Here is an 18,594-nt window from a genome sequence, read left to right on the forward strand (position 1 = left end):
AGTGGTTTATAAGTATGGATCTTTAAACTCAATTTTGCTTCTCTCTCTCTCTCCCTCTCTTTCTTTTCGTTAGAGGCATAATCTTGCTCTGTTGCCTAGGCTGGTGTGCAGTGGTGTGATTACAGTTTACTGTAGCCTTGAACTCTTGGGCTTAAGCTATCTTCCTGCCTCAGCCTCCCAAGTAGTTAGGACTACAGGCATGCACCACCACACCCAGTTAATTTTAATTTTTATTTTTTGTAGAGTTGGGGGGTCTCGCTATGTTGTCCAGGGTGGTCTTGAACTCCTGGTTCCAATAATATGCCTATACTGTCTGGGGTATATACCCTGGGGTTCGTTGTTGTGCGCCAAGAAAGAATTCAGGACACAGACATGTGTGGGTGGGTTAAGTAGTGGAAAGTTTGATAGACAGAAGAAAGGAGAGAGGAGAGCAGCTTCTTGGGAAAGATAGATGTCTGAAGAGGGGGTGAGGAGGTGGCTCGCAGCAGATTTTATAGGCATCAGGTTGGAGAAGGCAGTATCTGATTTACATAGGGCTCACACATTGGTTCCATCAGGTATGACGTCTACATACTGTGTGGGGGTGGGGGAAAAGGAAGGCTTGTCTCCCCACCCTAATCTTATTCTGCAAATGGGCTTTCCTGTTGATCTGCACCATGTTGTCTGCTTCTTACTGTACAAGTGGCTGACAAAGAGAAGGGAGGGTGGGGCTGCCATGTTGAACATGTCTATCCCCGAGTTTCTGCTGGCATTCACCAGTGCAAGCTCCCAGCTTGCTTGTCTATGTCTGCAGCTCGACCTTACAGGCTGCTCTTTGTTAGAAAATGATTTGGGGCTGCTTTTCATTAAAGAGAAAAGCCTTACCAAGGGCTCCCATACTCTCATTATCTGCCTAAGTGATTTCTTCTTAACTCCTATATCACCAAGTGATCCTCCTGCTTTGGCCTCCCAAAATGCTGGGATTACAGGCATGAGCCACCACGCCTGGCCTTTAAGTTCAATTTTTCTGACCCTGAATTACATATCATTCACAGTTTACCATGGAAACCATTTGCCACTGTAAAAGATTTTGCATCAGAACCATTCATTGTGTGAAATCCCAGATTGCTTCCCTCCATTTCCCAGTTTTGCTGCATTCATTTAGATTCAGCTCTGGTTGTTGGTACTACATTCTGTTCTGTGGTCTATTTGTGGTAAACCTTTTAGTTTGACACAAGGCAGTGGTTAGGTCTTTTGTTGAGCATTATCATTTGCTTAATTCCTCAGAAGATCTCAAGAGGACTGTCTGGTACATAAGAGGTGCTCAATAAATGGTTGATTGTTCAATAGTTACAACAATCAATCCTCTAACTCCAGAGGACCAGCTATGTTTCAGAAACCTCATGATCAATCATGCTCTCCTAACATTTATGTTCTAGATGGAAATTGCTGTAGACTTTTTGAGAGGTCCATGACTGTTCTAAGCCTTATGACTACAGAGTTTTGTAATACAGTGTGTTGCATTTTCTATGTTACCTTATGAAAGGCATGGAGATAAGGAAATCGGCAGAAGAGGAGAAAGAGATAGCTGGGCTCCAGTGTTCACCTCTCTCTCCCCATGATTAGTCCAAAAATGAAACAGGCAAACATTTATTGAGTACCTACAAGGCTAGACTGAATAGAGGAATCCAAGTTAAATGAATTCCATTATATAGCCCAATTCTGATTATATCAGCTATTCACATTTAGTTTTATGTATCATGATAAGGTTTATTGAAGACGCTGTGGAAAGAGTGATCAATAGAAATTAGCTCTGTGTTCTGTATGGTTCAAAGTAGGGAGATAAAAGTATGATTTCCTGAATTACATTGAAAGGAGTCAGCCAGCTTGCTTTAGGCAGAGAGTAAGGGAAGGGTCCCCAGAGAACCTCCCATCCGTGTTTCGTACAGATAAGGGAACTTACACAGGCGTCTTGCCTAAACATGCCTACAGTGGACTAAGGGCCCGCATGCACACTGGGGGAATGGGGTGGAGCCACCAGGAATTTGCGCCTTATACAAATAGGGAACCCAGCCCCATCAGCTTGCATGTAAAAGCCCTTGTATTCAACTGTGAAGTGGGCAACTGGGAACCTGCTTTCGGAACCCTTTTCTTTGCTGAGAGCTTTCCTTTTGCTTAATAAATTCTACTCCACTCACTCTTCAAATGGCTGCGTACCCAATTTTTCCTGGTCTTGAGACAAGAACCTTGATCTAGCTGAGCTAAGGAGAAAAAAATCCTACGTCAACATGGTTTATTGCCATATGAAGATAATTTGTTTTCTTAGGTTCACAATGTATAGAGGCAGAGAATTAAGGGAATAATTTCACAGGGAATACACTCCATAGACGATGTATATTAACTACATAGTGAGTTCCAAAACTATTAAAATCTAGTTGTTCAATTAAGTTTGAAGCAGACCTCTGTGGAAAGTAAAGTCTAATTAAAGATTGAGGTGGGTGTGGTATTAATGCTTGTAATCCCAGCATTTTGGGAGGCTAAGGCAGGAGGACTGCTGAGCCCAGGAGTTTGAGAACAGCCTGGGCAACTTAGGGAGACCCCGACTCTACAAAAACAATTAAAAAAGTTAGTCAGATGTGGTGACATGTGCCTGTAGTCCCAGCTACTCAGTGGGAGGCTGAGGTAGGAGGATTCATTAAGCCTGGGAGGTCAAGACTGCAGTGAGCCATGATTGCACTTCTGTATTACAGCCTTGGCAACAGAGTGAGACTCTTGTCTTGAAAAGAAAAAAAAAAAAAAAGGCAGGCTGGTGAAACTCCGCATCCTGTAATCAACACTGGGAGGCCGAGGCGGGTGGATCCTAAGGTCAGGAGATGAGACCATGGTGGAAGCCCGTCTCTAAAATAGAAAAAAATTAGCGAGGCAGTGAGGCGGGGAGGCGCCTGTAGTCCCAGCTACTCGGGAGCTGAGGCAGGAGAATGGCGTGAACCCGGGGCCGGAGCTTGCAGTGGAGCGAGTTTGCATGCACAGTATCAGCCTGAAGCGACAGAGCAAGACTCCATCAAAATAAAACAATTGAGGTGTACCTTTACCTTTTGGAGGTTGAGGTTCTTGGGAGAGATGGTGTCCAACATATAGGAGATCTGTGAGGATATGCAAAGTCCCACGATGCTACAGGGTGGTGCCAGTGTTGGTGGACAGGCTTCAAAGCTTAAAGGCTAACAGGATGTGGCCCTGTTGCAGCCTGAGCCGGTAGTGTTTAGGGAAGTGGTGGACAGCGCTTACAATCTGTCACCCGCTGAGCTCTGAAAGCATCTCGCAAATTCTTGAGTTTATATGTATTTTGAAATCCTGTAGTTGAAGTCAGTAACTTATATATGGTGTTTGATAAGGTGTAATGTCACATTAGCTAGGGGAGGTGAAGTTTATTTCAACTTCATACATGTGGGATCTGATGAAGAGTGATGTCACATTCCCAGGAGGTGGGGGAGTAGCTCTAAGTTCTTAATTACCACAAAACATAAATCACTCACTCTTGTGGCAAACTATGTGATTGGAATCATTTCAAAGCAACGTAACACTGCTGTTTATCTTGTGTCTGTTAATCTCCTGGGTCTGTGTCCTGGTCATCAAACTATGCTAACAGTGCTTGTGAAAGTGGGATTCAAATTCCACAAACACACACATCCACATAATACCTTCCTATATTGCAAGTTGACTCATTTAGAAACATGTTCTTTAAGAAAAGTTTCAGGTATATTACATGTATTTTTAGGATTATTGTAAAATTATTACATTATTATTGGGTATTTTCAGATAATACCTTTCCGATTGGGTGGTTTGGGGTGGTGGTTGTTTTAAAATTATTTTAAATACCGTAACCTATCTTTTAGTGCTCACGATGAAGGAAACTACGATGTTTACAAAATGGCAGTTTCTTGTTCATCTGAATAAAGACATCTACCAAGGGTAAACTGTAAGAAGCATTGCGGTGTACCTTGGGTTACTTTTTGAATTGCTTTCACACCTGCTTAATTTTATTGGAACAAGATCATAAAACAAAACAAAAATCCCACAGTTCTCAATGCATTCCCTTATCTAGTAGTAATATTACATTCCTTACCATAAACAGTAGCAAACATGATCTTGTGCATCTTGAAAAAGTAAATGATGTCAGTATTTATTTGCAATACATTACAGTACACTTAAATACAGTCAAAACAGAAGGGGGTGTATTAGTAATTTCTCTGACACATTACTCTGGCTCAGATAAAACATTCCGCCTTTGCCTTCAGTATCCAACTTAGCATTACCGTTTTGATTATATGCAGGCACCTTTTTAAAAAACAGTAAATTAGCCTGCTATTTTGTTCGCTGCAGCACCAGGCATCCAATTTACCGAGGTTTGGCCACAAGGTGCAATCCCGTTGTTTTCTGGGAGCCCGACTGTAGTAACAGCATGTCCCTTCCAGCCTCTTATTACGGACCCTCCTTGAGGTCAGCAAAGGTCAAAGTTTTACCGCAGTCCCCAGCGTTTGATGCGACCCCGGGATCAGGTGGGGAGCGTTAAGAACCCTTCCTAAGAGTGACCGATGGCGGGGGAAGGGGTGGGCGCGGGCTTAGTTCCGGGAAAAGGCTGGGGCCCTCGTTGGGAGTGTACAGAAAGGTGACTTGAAGAACGTGGGGAGTCGCTCGCAGTTCGGTACGGTGGGGCGGTGGCCGGGGCTGCTGGGGACAAGGCGCCGGCACCCCGCGGAACACCCGCCCCTAATTCCCGCTCCCGTTCACGCTCCGCCCCCACGCGCGCGCTCCCTCCCGTCGGGCGCGCAGAGGGGCGGGGCGGAGCGCGCACGGGGGTAACAGGGGACGCGCCGGGAAGGGGGCGTGCGCTGCGCCCCGCCCCTTTCGTGGCTTCGTACGCCCCGCCCCCACTCCCTGCGCGTGCTGGGAGCCGGCTGGCAAGGCGTGCGGTGGGCGGGGCGCCGCGCTGACGTTGCCCGGGATGCGGGCAGGTTCCGCCGCCTCCAGCGCCGCCGCCGCAGCTGCCGCCGCCGCCGCCTCCGCCTCGCCTGCCACCGGGGTTTGTATGAAAACACCCGGCGGCGGGCGGCGAGGGATCCGCCGTGATCCAGGTGCCCAGCCGGGCTGCGGCTCTTCGCGGTCCCCGCCAGCGCCCCATCCTGAGCCGGTGAGCGCCTCGCTGCCGTCCGCGCGTCCCGGCCGTCCGTCCCTCTGCTGTCCCCGGGCCGCGGGAGATGCAGGCGGCGGCGCCCGGGGGTAGGAGGGGTGACCCCGGATCCCTGCGCCCCTTACCTGACGGGTTGTGTAACGCATGTCTTTCACGGGGCTTGAAGGGAAAGCACTCGGTCTTGAGGGAAAGCCCTGACGGGCTGGGGCTTTGGCTGGGTCTGGAAAACGCCTTCCCCAGTCCCCGGACCCTCGGTGGACCCCCGCCCCAGTCGTTGCGGAGGGTATTGGGCGCGGTCTCTGGGCGGAGGCCGCCCCTTCTGCTCTGCCCTTTCTCTCGGGCCCGAGCTCGCGGCGCCGCGGGGAATCTAACCGAGGGGCTGCAGGGCCGGGGCGGGCGCGCCCAGCCCCGCGCCCCTCCTCCGCGGTGGTAGCCGGCCGCCGGGTCGCGGGCCCCTGTGCTTCGGCAATCCTAGGGTTCCCGGCTGAGCGCCAGCAAGGTGGGATTTGCTGTGACATCGGCGATGGGCAGGTTTGCTTCCTCTCCCTGGGTGGTTTGAGCTGAAGTGTGTCTTCTGTTTACAACTTGTCGCCTTGAGCATTTGGTTTGAACCTGAATCGGATCACCCTCGATGACAGTGCAGAGTTTCCTTAGTGTCTTCCTTCCTGAATTGCGGGTTCTCAATTGCAAGTGTTCAAGGACTCCTGTAACCCAAAGACTTGCTCGACTCTACCGTAATTTTACCCCTTGTGCCGTATAAACCTCTTATGAGCACCAGGGCAATTGGAGTTGGTTGGGTTCCTTTCCTGGGCGTTTACTCATTGTAGAATGGAGTTTTCATGCATCATAGTGTAATCGATGTGAATGTTGATAATTTAAAGCCCATTTCCCGTTTTAACATAGCTCACTCAAGTGCCTGAAAGTAGCGGAAATTTTCTTTGGCAGTATTAATTCTAGCTGGGTTTTTTCCTTCAGGTGTTTAAAATTGTAGTTGTGTTTAATTACAATTCATGACAATTTGTGGTTAGAAAGGACCTTAACAGTCTTCTTAATCACTCATTTTCACTTACCTTTTATGTCCGTTTTTTAAGCTTTATGTAAATCAAATTATCCTTTGTGAACCTCTGAATTATTCTTATAAACTGGTTGTCTGGGAAAACCAGAAAGTTATTTTTGTAATTGTATTGTGGAATGTTTTTAGTTCAGTAGGCCAAAAAAGAAGTGATTTATTTAAGGAACTTTAAATGGTGCTTATTTTAAAACATGTGCCAAATGTCAGAACCAAACAAAACTCTAAAAGATCTGTAAGTATTTCCTATGTAGAATTACTGCGAGATAATAAGTCGTGCCATACCCGCTCCTTCTCATCCTGCAGGCAGAGTTCTAATATGACTTGTTCATTTTCCCATTCCACTTCTCTTGAGTTAAATTCTATGGTGAAGTTATAGGTTCATTTTTAATGATCACGAAACTCTGCCTTGAATTGATTCATCACATAGTTACAACTGCAGACTCATTCTGAACTTGGAAATGAAGTGGATAGGCTTAACACTACCCTCGTATTTGGCCAACATAGCAAAACATTTGAATCTATTAATGTAATTTAAACTTTTGTAGAAGCAATTTTTATAAAGCTTTTCCAATTGACTTGAATTGAGGCATTGTTCTCTTTAGAAAAGTGTAGCTAGGCTGCTATATAATAATGGTTTTACTTCCATTAGCAGAAGGAAAAGAGGTCCAAGAGTTATGAAATTTTGTAATTTGTATTCTACTTTTTTTTTTTTTTGAGACGGAGTCTCACTGTGTCACCCAGGCTGGAGTGCGGTGGTGCGATCTTGGCTCACTGCAGCCTGCCCCTACCGGGTTCAAGCGATTCTCCCGCCTCAGCTTCTTGATTGTAGGCGCGCACCACCACGCCCAGCTGATTTTTGTGTTTTTAGTAGAGACAGGGTTTCACTATGTTGGCCAGGCTGGTGTCGAACTCCCAACCTCAGGTGATCCACTGGCCTCAGCCTCCTAAAATGCAGGGATTACAGGCATGAGTCACCGCACCTGGCCTGAATTTTTTTTTTTTTTTTTTTGAGACTGAGTTTTGCTCTTGTTGCTCAGACTGGAGTGCAGTGGCGTGATCTTGGCTCACTACAACCTCTGCCTCCTGGGTTCAAGCGATTCTCCTGCCTCAGCCTGTCGAGTAGCTGGGATTACAGGTGCACACCACCAGGCCTGGCTCTAATTTTTTTGTATTTTTAGTAGAGACGGGGTTTCACCATGTTACTTAAGCTGGTCTTGAACTCCGGACCTCAGGTGATCTGCCCACCTCGGCCTCCCAAAGTGCTAGGATTACAGGCGTGAGCCACCGCGCCCGGCCTGGCCTTATTTTTTTTAAACCTCATCCAAAGTATTCATCTTCCCAAATCTGCTTTTCTTGCTTGAAGTCCTCCACTATCTGAAAATTGAACAGTGCGTGAATAGCAATTGATGCACCTGTCAGAGGGCCGTCTGCAAGATGGGAGCTTTCCTTAGGCAATGGGTTTCAGTATAAACAACCGAAATTGTGTAGGGTGGGCCCTGAATTTTAAACTTCAGATATTATTGTTGATTACTATGCCTGTGTACTCTAGTGTAGTGGCTAAGCGGTTGGGCCCCAGAGCCAGATGGCTCGGTTTGGGTCCTGGCTTTACTTTAAGCAAGTTATTTTTATTTATTTATTTTTTTAAAGCAAGTTATTTGTCCTTTTCGTGCTCCAAAAATGACATAATAATAGTATATACTCTTAAGATATTCTCAAATATTAAGTGATTAATATATGTACAGTGCTTAGCCCACAGTGCCTGGCATTTAGTAACTGGTGCCTAGGAAATGTTGCTATTATTACCGTTGCTCTTCCTCAGTCTTCAAAGGGATCTAGTAAGCGGAAAAAGGACTTTTGGCAGATGGAGCAGTATTAGTGCAGATTAATTCCACTATGACCCATTTGCTCCTTTGGGGTTAAATGAGAGCTTAGTCTCACCGTCCTGCCTTGGAAACATGTAAGTCAGTTTTAAATAGAACAGCTAGACCCTGAGCGGGGTGCCCTGGGATGCTACTGGAGAGCTGCTGATATATCCCTGTTTGTCCCTTCTGACGGAACTTTGGATTGTGTCCCTCCTGTTGGTGATGGCTGCTATTTTAATCTTTTAATCATCTGTTTCTGAGTTTGTGATTGGGTGTTTCTTTGACCATAATGTGCCGTTATCAAAAATGTAATCTGTCAAAATATTGGTAGGTACATACGTGTTTATTTGATCAGAATATTGTATGTTGTTTCCAGGGCACACAAAATCAGTTTTATCTAAGTATTCTTTATTTTCTTTTTTATTGATATTATATAGAGTGAGGTCAGTTTTGATTTGACATTGTGTTCATTTTCAGCTTTCATATAATTTTCCTAGGAACTTTTTTTTTTTCCCTCCAGTATGATTTTACATACTTGTTCTTGGTTTGCAGAGGTCTAATATTAAAACTCTAAATGCTTTCAAACGTTTGGTCTCAGAACCCTTTTACACTGTTAAAAGTTGTTGAGGATCCCCAAAAAGCTTTTGTGAATTTATCTATGTTTACTGTATTGTAAATGAAAAGAGAAATATAAATTGTTTTGTCAGTTCACTTAAAATGACAATTATAAACTCTTTACATGTTAATATAAACACCATATTTTTAATGGAAACAACTTTTTTTTTAAACAAAAAATAAGGTAGTGAGAAAAGTGGCATTGTTTTACTTTTTTTGTAAATCTGTCTGGTTTAAGGGAAACAGCTGGATTATCATATCTGCTCCTGCATCGAGTCTATTGCAGTATGTTGTTTGGGTTGAAGTACATATAGAGAAAAATCCAGTGTCACACAGGTAATGGCTGAACAGGGTGGAGAGGCCAGGGGAGGGAGCATTTTAATAGCCTTTTCAGATAATTGTGGATATTCTTATTTGGTATTATATCAAAACTCAGTAAGTGGCAATTTCTTAAAGGTTGATGCAGTGGGCAATCATGTAAGTAGATTTTTGCATGCTCTGGTAAAACCCATTGGCTTGAACTTTGAATGGATCTTATACCCATTCCTGAGATTGTAACATCATTCCTTGGTCATTTGTAAATATTGGTTCATTGTTACGCAGATCTTCCAAATGTTGACATCTTTCATCATGCAATGTCAAAGAAAGTTATGGTTGTTAATATCACCACCCATTTTGTTAGAGACAAATTATTGGGAAGCTGTTTAGGTCTTGACATGACGATGGTGGATATGAATTTTCCAGAATTCGGATTTTTGCTTGAAAGCTCAAATTTTATCATTGGCAACAAATGTGACTTGTTTACTTAAAGTGACAAGCAAGCTCAGTTTATTCATTTCTGAGAAAACCTCTGCCAAAATATTCCAATTTGAATAACCATAGTCTGTCAATCATTCTTTCAGTCACTTTCATTAAAAAAGAGGCTAGTTCAAGCTGTCAGTTCAGTTACAAAAGCACTTTACTTTGAGACAACCATCAGTTATTATAATTCAGTATGTAGCAGAAATGGTTTGTGCAAACTTCCCATTTTGTCACATTAAAAGGTGTGTAAAAATTAATAATTTTTACTGTTTCAAGGACATTCTTAAGTGACATTGACTTTTTCTTGTCTTTTTTTTTTTTTTTTTTTTTTTTTGGTGGAGTCTTGCTGTGTTGCCCAGGCTGGAGTGCAGTGGTGCAATCTCAGCTCACTACAAGCTCTGCCTCCTGGGTTCACGCCATTCTCCTGCCTCAGCCTCCCGAGTAGCTGGGACTACAGGTGCCCACCACCATGCCTGGCTAATTTTTTGTGGTTTTAGTAGAGATGGGGTTTCACTGCGTTAGCCAGGATGGTCTCGATCTCCTGACCTTGTGATCCACCCGCATACACCTCCCAAAGTACTGGGATTACAGGCGTGAGCCACGGCTGGCTTTTTCTTGTTTTATAATTGTTGGTGGTTGATGGTGACTTTAATTCAGTCCAAGATGACAGTAATTTTAATATTTTAAATTTTAGTATTATACAAATAGTGTTACAGAAATAGGGGACCACACATCTTGTGGGTCCCCTAAAAGAGTGTCAGGACCCCAGGGGCCCATGCACCATGCTTTTAGAACTTTTGGATTTAAATCTTAAAGAGGATTTCTCACAAACCTTTGATTAAGAAGTGAAGTGGTAGTGACAATCTCTGGTTTGTTTTTGTTTTAGGCTTTGGGACCTGGTAAAGGCTGTATTAAAAAAAAAAGTATTCTAGCTAGATAGTAGGAATAAGCTCTACAGTGTTCTCTAGCACTATCGGATGGCTGTAATTGATAATATATACTTTCGAATAGCCAGGAGGATATCAAATGCTCTGAACACAAAGAAATGGTAAATGTTTGAGATGATGGATTTGCTAATTACCCTGATCTGATTGCTATACATTACATATATCAAAAGATCACTGTGTACCTCATAAATACATATGATTATTGTGTGAATTAAAAAATTTAAAGAAAAATATTTTAACATACAAAATGAAGTACAGTAAAGGTTATTCACAGAAAGTTTCTTAATGGTTTTAGTCAGGTGCCGATGCAATGGAATTATAGTATTAGTAATCTTAATACCATCTAAAAACAAAAGTCAGACCTGTTGTACATTTCTGTATAAATGTTCAAATTTAACATTTTGGGAATGTAAATATTAAACAGTGAAGGCACAATGTGAAAAGCTCCACTAATATCTAACTCATAAGCTTAAAAAAAGTGACCTGGTTTCCCTTCTTAAACCCTGCTCATTTCTCACTTAATTCATGCTGAGGATGAGCTGCCCTGTGGAGAAATGCCAGGTACTTGCTGTCTTTGCCTTACATTTTTCCTTATGGGGAAAATGATTTAAAATTATGAAGATTATAAGGATATTGGTTATAGAGGGATTAAAAACAATAATAAAGTCAGCCAGGGGGATTTATGGTCAGATAATGTTAATAAAAATCTGAACACTGCCTACATATAATAGAATTTAGTGAATTAAAAAGTATTATTTTTACAAGAACTCTTTAGATTTATTAATTTATGGTCAACGCACTTTCTAGACTCCTTTTTGGTGCATGGTGAAAACTAATCTCTCACCTTTTAATTTAATCTCATTAATTTTAACTTTTATTTACATTTGAAACAACTTTTTCCCCCAGTTTTTAACACAAGATTCATATTTCGGTCTTTAAAAAAATATTCATTTTAAAAAATGATGGTAAAACATATATAACATAAACTTTACCATTTAAATCATTTTGAAGTGTGTAGTTTAGTGGCATCAAGTATATTCACATTGTTGTGCAGCCGTCATCACCGTACATCTACAGAACTTTTTTTATCTTCTCAAATTGAAACTCTATGTATTAAACAATTACTCTCCCCTCCCGCATAGTCCATTCTCTGGCAGGCACTGTTCTATTTTCTGTTGCTATGAATTTGACAACTCTGAGTATGTCACATGAGTGGAGTCAATCATACAGCGTTTATCTTTTTGTGACTGGCTTATTTCATTTAGCACAATGTCTTCAAGCTTTGTTCATGTTGTACTGTGTGTCAGGACTTTCTTTTTAAGGCTGGATAATCTGTTGTGTACATATGCCAGATTTTGTTTATGCATTCATCCATTGATGGATGGACACTTGAGTTGCTTGTGAATAATGCTGCTTTGAATCTAGGTATGTCAACATCTCTTCAAGACCTTGCTTTTTTTTTTTGAGATGGAGTCTCGCTGTGTCGCCCAGGCTGGAGTGCAGTGGTGCAATCTCGGCTCATTGCAACCTTCGCCTCTGGGTTCAGGTGAATCTCCTGCCTCAGCCTCCCAAGTAGCTGGGACTACAGGTGTGTGCCACCACGCCTGGCTAATTTTTTTTTTGTATTTTTAGTAAAGATGGGGTTCTACCATGTTAGCCAGGATGGTCCCTGTCTCCTGACTTTGTGATCCACTTGCCTTGGCCTCCCAAAGAAGACCTTGCTTTCAGTTCTTTTGAGTATATACCTGGAAGTGGAATTGCTGAATTATATGATAATTCTATTTTTAATTTTTCAAGGAACCTTCATACTGTTTTCCATAATGGCTGCACCATTTTATATTCCTATCAATAGTGCACAAAGATTCTAATCTATCCATATCAGCACTTACTATCTTCTGTTTTTGTTTTGTTTTTGGTAGCAGCCATCCTAATGGCTGCGAAGTGGTATCTTGTAGTTTTGATTTGCCTTCACATTGCTGTATTTGGTTTGCTAGTATTTTGTTGAAGAGTTTTGCATTAATGGTCATAAAGAGTATTGGTCTGTCATTTTCTTGTAGCATCTGTCTGACTTTGGTATCAGGGCAGTGCTGGCCTTATAGAATGAGGTAGTAAGTGTTCCTTCTTCACTTTTCTGGAAGAGTTTGAAAAGAACTGGTCTTTTTTTTTTTTTTTTTTAATGTTTTATAGAATTTACCAGTGAAGCCATCAGGTTTAGGGCTTTGCTTTGTAAGGAGGTTTTTTTGTTTGTTTGTTTTAGATGGAGTCTCTCTTTGTTGCCAGGCTGGAGTGCAGTGGTGCGATCTTGGCTCATTGCAACCTCTGCCTCATGGGTTCGAGTGATTCTTCTGCCTCAGCCTGCTGAGTAGCTGGGATTACAGGCACGTGCCACCACGCCCAGCTAATTTTTGTATTTTTAGTAGAGACAGGGTTTCACCATGTTGGCCAGGCTGGTCTCGATCTCTTGACCTTGTGATCCACCCACCTTGGCCTCCCAAAGTGCTGGGATTACAGGCGTGAGCCACCGCGCCCAGCCTGTAAGGAGGTTTTTAATTACTGATTAAATCTCCTCAGTAGTTATGGGTATTTAGATTTTCTATTCCTTTGTGGTTCAGGCTTGGTAGGTTTTGTGTTTCTAGGAATTTATCTCATCTACGTTACCCAATTGGTGTACTGTTGTTCACAGTATTCTGTTATAATCCTTTTTGCCTTTGTAGAATTGGTCATGATGTCTCCCCTTTCATTTCTGATTTTAGTAATTTGAGTCTTCTCTCTCTCTTTTAAATCTTGCTAAAGGTTTGTCAGTTTTGTTAATTTTTCAAAGCACCAACTTTTGGTTTTGTTGATTTTCTTTATTGTTTTTCTAGTCTCCATTTTAATTATTTCTGCTCTGGTCTTTTTTATTTTCTTCCTTCTGCTCACTTTGGGTTTAGTTCTTCTTTTTCTCATTCCTTAGTTATAAAGATAGGTTGTTTTGAGAGCTGTCTTCCTTTTTAATGTGTTTATGTCTATAAATTTTCTCCTTAGCATTGATTTTGCTATATCCTGTAAGTTGTGGTTTGTCGTGTCTTTGCTTTCTTTTGTCTCTGTTTTCTGATTAACCCAGTGATTTCTTCTTTGATTCATTGGTTGAGAGTGTGTTGTTTAATTTCCATAAATTTGTGAATTTTCCAGTTTTCTTTCTCAGATTGATTTCTTTTTTTTTTTTTTTTTGAGACAGAGTCTCGCTCTGTCGCCCAGGCTGGAGTGCAGTGGCTGGATCTCAGCTCACTGCAAGCTCCACCTCCTGGGTTCACGCCATTCTCCTGCCTCAGCCTCCTGAGTAGCTGGGACTACAGGCGCCCGCCACCTCGCCTGGCTAATTTTTTGTATTTTTTAGTAGAGACAGGGTTTCACCGTGTTAGCCAGCATGGTCTCGATCTCCTGACCTCGTGATCCGCCCATCTCGGCCTCCCAAAGTGCTGGGATTACAGGCTTGAGCCACCGCGCCCGGCCTCTCAGATTGATTTCTAACTTATTGCTGTTGTGAGGTTGGAGAGCATACTTTGTATGATAAATATCTTTTGAAATCAATTGAGACTTAATTTGTATCCTAATATATGGCCTGTTTTGGAGAATGTTCTATGTGCACTTGAGAGGAATTCATATTCTGTTGTTGAGTACCTTGTTCTAAATATATGTTAGATCTAGTTGATTCATTGTGTTGTTCAAATCGCCTCTCTCTTCACTTCTTTCCGGTTATTTTTTTCCTTATTGAGAATGGTGTATTAAGCCTCCACCTTTTATTATAGAAGTATTTCTCCCCTTAATTATGTTACTTTTTGCCTCATATTTTGATGATTTGTAACTACTTCATATATTTTGTTGGTGTGTAAATGTTTATAATTGTTTTATCTTCTTGCTCTGTTGAACTTTTATTAAAATATAATATACTTTTTCTCTTGTAAACTTTTTTGATTCAGTCTGTTTTGTCTGATACTAGTATAGCCCTTCCTGCTCTCTTTTGGTTACTATTTGCATGGAATATCTTTTTCCATTCTTTCACGTTCCATGTATTTGTGCCGTGGGATCTAAAGTAAGTCTTCTGCAGACAACATACAGTTGGATCATTTAAAAAAAATCTATTCTGCCAATCTTTATGTTTTGGTTGGCAAATTTAATCCCTTTACTAGGGGCTTATTTCTGTTCTTTGTTTTTTGTATGCCATATAGCTGTTTTTATTCCTCATATTTTGTATATTTTGATTTATATTGGGATATTAGCTGGAGCTGACTTTGGGTTATAGTGGTTTCTTCATAAAAATGGGTCACAGTCATAGGTTAGAGGCAGAGAAAAATGTGTGTTTCAAGGTAAGATTTTAAATCTCATTTATCACCTATACAGACTTAGAAATTTTGGCTTTAAGTCTGAAAATAGTTGAAATCTGAGTTGGAGGAATAGTTTTTTTAAACAAATCATTTAATAATTGAAGGGTAATGGGATTCTGCTCTTCAAATCTACCTCATTTTTCGATAGTAAAATGGAAATGTCACAAAGCAAAACTAAGTAGACCTTTTATAAGTGTCTGAACATCTTTTGTGGAGTAGTGTGTGAACCTTACAGATTTGTTTGGTTTTGATAAGAATGCATGTTCGGGAAAGATATATAAGCTTTTTGTAGGTTTACTCTTACTCATACTCTTTGATAAAATTAATGACAATAAAATAGGTGAAGTCAATTTGCCTGTTTGCAGATTGTACTAAAATATAACATAATCATTGGACTGAACTTGGTGGCTCACACCTGTAATCTCAGTACTTTGGGAGGCTGAGGTGGGAGAATTGCTTGAGCCCATGAATTTGAGACCAGCCTGGGCAATATGACAAGACCCCTTCTCTGCAAAGAATGAAAAAAACAATTAAGTGGGTGGTGGTAGGCACCTGTGGTCCCAGCTGAGGCAGAAGGATTGCTTGAGCCCAGGAGGTTGAGGCTGCAGTGAGCCATGTTTGTGCCACTGTACTGCAGCCTGAGTGACAGAGCAAGACCCTGTCTCAAAAACAAACACACACACACAGAACCCAAAACAACCCCCCCCAAAAAAAAACCCTGCTAAACTACTTCCAAAGTAATTGCACCATTTTATATCCCTGTCAGCAATGTGTGAGGGTTCCAGTTTCCCACATCCTTGCTAACACTTGCTATTATCTGTCTTTTTAAAGTTTAGCCATTCTATTGGTTGTGAAGTGTATCTCATTGTAGGCTAAGTTTCAAAATAGCAGTTCGGCATAACAGGAATGGTAGTACTCTAAGATGAAGTTAATATTCCAATTAAAAGTATTGAATAGGCTGACCTAGGAATGAATCTTGACCCTGGCTATACATGATTAGTATCACTTCCTAATTTAAAAAAGTTGATGTTACAACTTCATTTCATTTCTGAGGATATTGTATTATTCTCTTCCCACTCCACAGCCCAAATCCTTCGTTTAAAAATAAAACAGTGAAGATACACTTGTAGAGAAAGAACCACTCTCCCTTAAGCAAAGAGAGGGTTTACCATAGGCTGCTAAATAGTTTAAAGAATTGTTGGAATGTATCAGTATGGGGTCAATCAGGAGACAGAAACCACATAGTAATTTAGCAGGGAAAGAATAATATAAGGAATTATTGACTATAACAGGGGATTGGAGTAATAAGATATTTACCAGTGAGAAGTAAAGATAATGCTAAAGAATATAGGAATAGCAGATATAAGGAGCAGTGACTATCCCAAGACTAAGATAGAGTGCGTTTCCATCTTCCAGATGAACCTAGATCTTATTGGAAAGGGCACGGTCCAGGCTCTGTCAAAGGGCAAGTTCAAGCTATGGTACAGCACTAGTGGAATTTGCTGGAAATCTGCCCCTTAGGGTACCAGGGAATGCTGTTTATGAAGAGGTATCTCATCAGAGACCTCTACTACAAAACTACCTAGGCTCTTGTTGGAAAAAGAGCACATACTGAGGAGCCTGGTGGTGGGGAAACCATCCTTGTTGAAGGAGTAGGGCCCTGGAAAAGTCTTGCCTACTGGAGCCAAGTGAATGCCCTGGAACCAGGAAGCACAATTCTTTTCCCTTGCAATGCCTTTCCGGTGCCCTCTACTGACAGAGCTTAATGTCATGTCAACTGGCAGATAAAAAAATATTTAAAGGGCACATATCCATTTTCACAGAGCAGACAAAAAGGGTGAATTGGGAGATGAGGGGCAATAAATCATTATCTGGCATAGGCATTAAGTGGCTTACGTAGGAGGAATTAAGTTGGGAGATCTGAAGAGACAGTAGGTTGAGCTTTAAGGAACAACTCTCACATCTTAGCACAGAACTGGGAAACCAAGAGAGTTATCTCTTTTGTGATTAGGAAACTTCCGGTCTAATTGTGAAATTGCTTCTAGAGCTTCATTTCTGGAACCACACTGCTGTTTCAGAATCTGGAAACAGTTGAGGTTAGGACGCTGTGGTGATCAGGAACCTCGGACTATGCTTACTAGCTGTAGAACCATGTTGGACCCATTCTGGTGTGCACCAGCTGCCTGCTAGTGACTGCCCCAACTTTTCTAAATCTTTGTATCTTGGAGGAACTGTGAAATAACTTTTAGGTCTCTTGTCTTTTTGATAATAGCCATCCTAACAGGTGTGAGGTGATGATATTTCATTGTGGCCTTGAATTTCATTTCTCTGATAAGTGATGTGGAGCACCTTTTTATATACCTGTTGGCCATTTTAATACCTTCTTTGGAAGAGTATCTATTCATGTCTTTTGCTGATTTTTAAATTGGGTTATCCATTTTTTTTTTTTTTTGCTACTGAGTTGTGTTTCTTATATATTTAAGATATTAACCTCTTATATCTTGAGATAAGCCACATGTCTTAGATGTATGGCTGGCACAATATTTTCTGCCAACCTATAGGCTGTCTTTCATTTTGTTATTTCCTTTGGTGTGCAGAACTTTTTAGTGTGACATAGTCCCATTTGTTTTTGTTTTTGTTGCCTATACTTTAGATCCTATACAAAAAATTGCCTAGACCAGTGCTACGGAACTTGTTCACTGTGTTTTCTTCTAAGAGTTTTACGGTTCAGGTGTTACAGTTAGGCCTTTAATTCACTTAGTGTAATGTTTTCAGGTTCATTTATGTTGTAGCATATGTTGAACTTCATTGCTTTTTATGGCTGAATAGTATTCCATTGTATGTTGATACTACATATTGTTTATTCATCTATTGGTGGGCACTTGGGTAGTTTTTATCTTCTGACTGTTGTGAATAATGCTGCAGTGAACATTGGCGTAAAGTATCTGTTCAAGTCTTTGTGTTTAGTTCGTTTGGGTATATACCTAAGAGTGGAATTGCTGGGTCATATGGTAATTCTACATTTAGCTTTTTGAGGAACTATCAAACTGTTTTTCACAATAGTTGTATTTTCTTACACACCCACCAGCAACATACCTAGGTTCCAGTTTCTCTACATCCTAACACTTGTTTTTTTCCCCATTTTTATGATAATGTCCTTTGATATACAAAAGTTGTTAGTTTTGATGAAGTCCAATTTATTTATTTTTTATTGTTGTTCATGCCTTTGTTGTCCTAACTAAGAATTCATTGCCAAATCCAAGGCATGCAGATTTGCCCCCAGATGTTCTTCTAAGAGTTTTAACTTATATTTAGGTTGCTGATCCCTTTTGAGTAAATTTTTGTATGTTATGTGACGTAGGGGTCCAACTTCATTCTTTGGCCAGCACCATTTGTTGAAGAGACTGTTTTTTCCAATTGAATGGACTTGACACCCATGTCAAAAATCGTTGGCCATAGATATATGAATTTATTTCTGAACTTTCATTCCATTGGTCTGTATGTTTGTCTGTATGCTACTACTAGCTGTTTTTAATTAATGTTATTTATTTAGGTTGGTGCAAAAGTAATCTCAGTTTCTGCCATTACTTTTAATTAAAAGTACAACTAACATTAAAAGTGATGGCAATAACTGTGATTACTTTTGCACCTAATACACCATGAAAATTATTGACAATATCAAATAGCAAAGCTATTAAAAACCATAAGCCAAAATGATACTAATAAAAATATAGTCCAAGTCATAATTTATGTAAGATTTTGAAAT

At 41.0% G+C, this 18,594-nt stretch overlaps 1 protein-coding gene across 1 annotated transcript in view; it reads left to right on the forward strand.

Annotated features, from left to right (window-relative positions):
• Window positions 1-4,965: 4,965 nt before the first annotated feature.
• AGTPBP1 (ATP/GTP binding protein 1) overlaps window positions 4,966-18,594 on the forward strand; it is a 198,666-nt gene continuing 185,037 nt past the window's right edge. Inside the window, 2 exon segments of the mRNA XM_021927597.2 lie at window positions 4,966-5,124; window positions 5,126-5,167. Coding sequence (XP_021783289.1) covers window positions 4,982-5,124; window positions 5,126-5,167 — 185 coding nt within the window. The 5' untranslated portion in view covers window positions 4,966-4,981.

This window comes from Papio anubis, chromosome 13 (assembly GCF_008728515.1).
Source record: "Papio anubis isolate 15944 chromosome 13, Panubis1.0, whole genome shotgun sequence".
In the NCBI taxonomy this organism is placed as follows: Eukaryota; Metazoa; Chordata; class Mammalia; order Primates; family Cercopithecidae; genus Papio; species Papio anubis.